Source organism: Mastomys coucha, unplaced genomic scaffold (assembly GCF_008632895.1).
Source record: "Mastomys coucha isolate ucsf_1 unplaced genomic scaffold, UCSF_Mcou_1 pScaffold15, whole genome shotgun sequence".
Classification (NCBI taxonomy): Eukaryota; Metazoa; Chordata; class Mammalia; order Rodentia; family Muridae; genus Mastomys; species Mastomys coucha.
This window is the reverse complement of record NW_022196897.1, coordinates 129,056,655-129,058,511: the sequence shown is the minus strand read 5'-3', so window position 1 is coordinate 129,058,511 and position 1,857 is coordinate 129,056,655. Positions and strand designations below refer to the sequence as shown.

Genomic DNA, 1,857 nt, shown 5'->3' with positions numbered 1-1,857 from the left:
CACCTAATGTCCGTGCCACCCTCCAAGCAGAACCATTGTTCATTGAAACAGTTGGTGAATGACTTTATAGATAGGCCATCTTAATACCTACACCATTTCTTAAATGAATGTAACCTGTTCTCTGTGGGCTAAGAATGAAGTCACTAACTCAAGTCAAATAGCTTTGACCATAGCAGGAAGTCTGTATCCAAAAATCAAGCCTACAATTCATTTCTTGGTACAGTAGAACTATCAACTCTCAGTTTAGCTACGATGGAGGTAAAATCCTTTGGTGATATGAGGGTCATTGAAATACAGCCTTATTATAATGAAACCCAATGTCTAAAAATTGTTCTTATTTTGGGCTTGTACCACAGTAAGAGCCAAGATTTTAAAATCTACTAAATACAAAACAAACAAACAAACAAACAAAAAAAGAGAACACAATATAGGTTCCATTTATATTAAGTGCAGAATAGCAAAACATTCTATGGAGTTAGGATAGTGCTTGTTCTTGGGGAGACAATGATGGAAGAGATTATGGGGTGCCTCTGGGACATTAGCCATGTTTTATTACCGATCTGTATGCTTGCTAGATTGGTTGATTGATTTGTGCACCTAAAAATAATATTATAAACTATGGAAACAGCTACAGAACAGGTGCTGAGTTGCACAGCTGTGTTCTGGGTCATTCTTCCTGCACAGCTGTGCATCTCTATAGGGTTGCCCAGAAATTGATTGCCTCAAATGAAATCCAGGGTGTTTCCCATCGTGGAGAGGGACTTTGGGATTGTAGTCAATGTGTACCTTTCACACATGGCAGAAGAAGTTCTGCCCCTACTTACTCAGGGTTCTGCACAGAGCCTCCCACACAATGGAATCTCTCCGGAACAGTTTTCCAGTCTTTTGCCATTTTCACCATGGCACCTGCATCAAGGACTCCATAGCCAAAGAGATGATTAAATTCCAGGCCAACTCCATTCCGTCGCCACTGATGAACCTCATCGTGAAGCTGGTTCCGCTTGGAGGTGAGCACAGTCAGATGTTGCATGTCTCTCCAGGTCAGATCCAGGCTGGTATGGGAGGCAGAGAGAGCAGAACAAAGACAAGAGTGATGGAGGAAGAGACACATGACTGATGTAAGAAATGCCCAAGACATGTCTCTTTAGCATATTTTGGAACATCTGTGAACTTTTGACTCAAAAAGACGTTCATGCATTATCTAGAACCATTGTATATGTCAATTAAAAATATTGTTGCTGTTCTTACTTTTAAAGTGTGCTTGTAGAGAGCATTTTGCATATATATTGGAGCAGCTAAGATGAGAGAGATTGGTAATATCAAGTATGGACAAAGATGTGGAGCAATTGGAACTCAGACTTTGCTGGTGTGTTTATAAATCATTGAAAAAACAATAGGCTATATCTACTAAGGTTGTGCATGACATAGTTTGGTAATTTCATTCTTTTTTGTTTCTTTGTTTGTTTGTTTGTTTTTTCTTCTTTGGTTTTTCGAGACAGGGTTTCTCTCTGTAGCCCTGCTGTCCTAGTACTCACTCTGTAGACCAGGCTGGCCTCGAACTCGGAAATTCGCCTGCCTCTGCCTCCCAAGTGCTAGGATTAAAGGCGTGCGCCACCACCGCCCGGCTTGTAATTCCATTCTTAGATATGTATCTGGCAGAATGTACACATAATTTAGCAGCTAAGTACAATAGACTATTCATAGGTCTAAATTGTGGTTCTTTAAATACTCATCATAGTAGAATACATTTTTGAGGTACAACTTGCGGAATGTGGAATACTACACCAAAATGAAAAGGAACCAAACATGATTATTTCTAATAATACGTAGAAATGTCTTTTTTTTTTTTTTTTTTTT

General features: G+C 39.4%; 1 protein-coding gene across 3 annotated transcripts in view; it reads right to left on the bottom strand.

Annotated features, from left to right (window-relative positions):
- Pcsk2 (proprotein convertase subtilisin/kexin type 2) overlaps positions 1-1,857 on the bottom strand; it is a 268,460-nt gene that overhangs the window by 18,236 nt on the left and 248,367 nt on the right. For 2 of the 3 annotated variants that reach the window (XM_031372085.1, XM_031372087.1), the window contains one exon: positions 825-1,052. In XM_031372085.1, coding sequence (XP_031227945.1) covers positions 825-1,052 — 228 coding nt within the window. The remainder of the gene's footprint in view (positions 1-824; positions 1,053-1,857) is intronic. The other variant, XM_031372086.1, reaches the window with a different exon arrangement.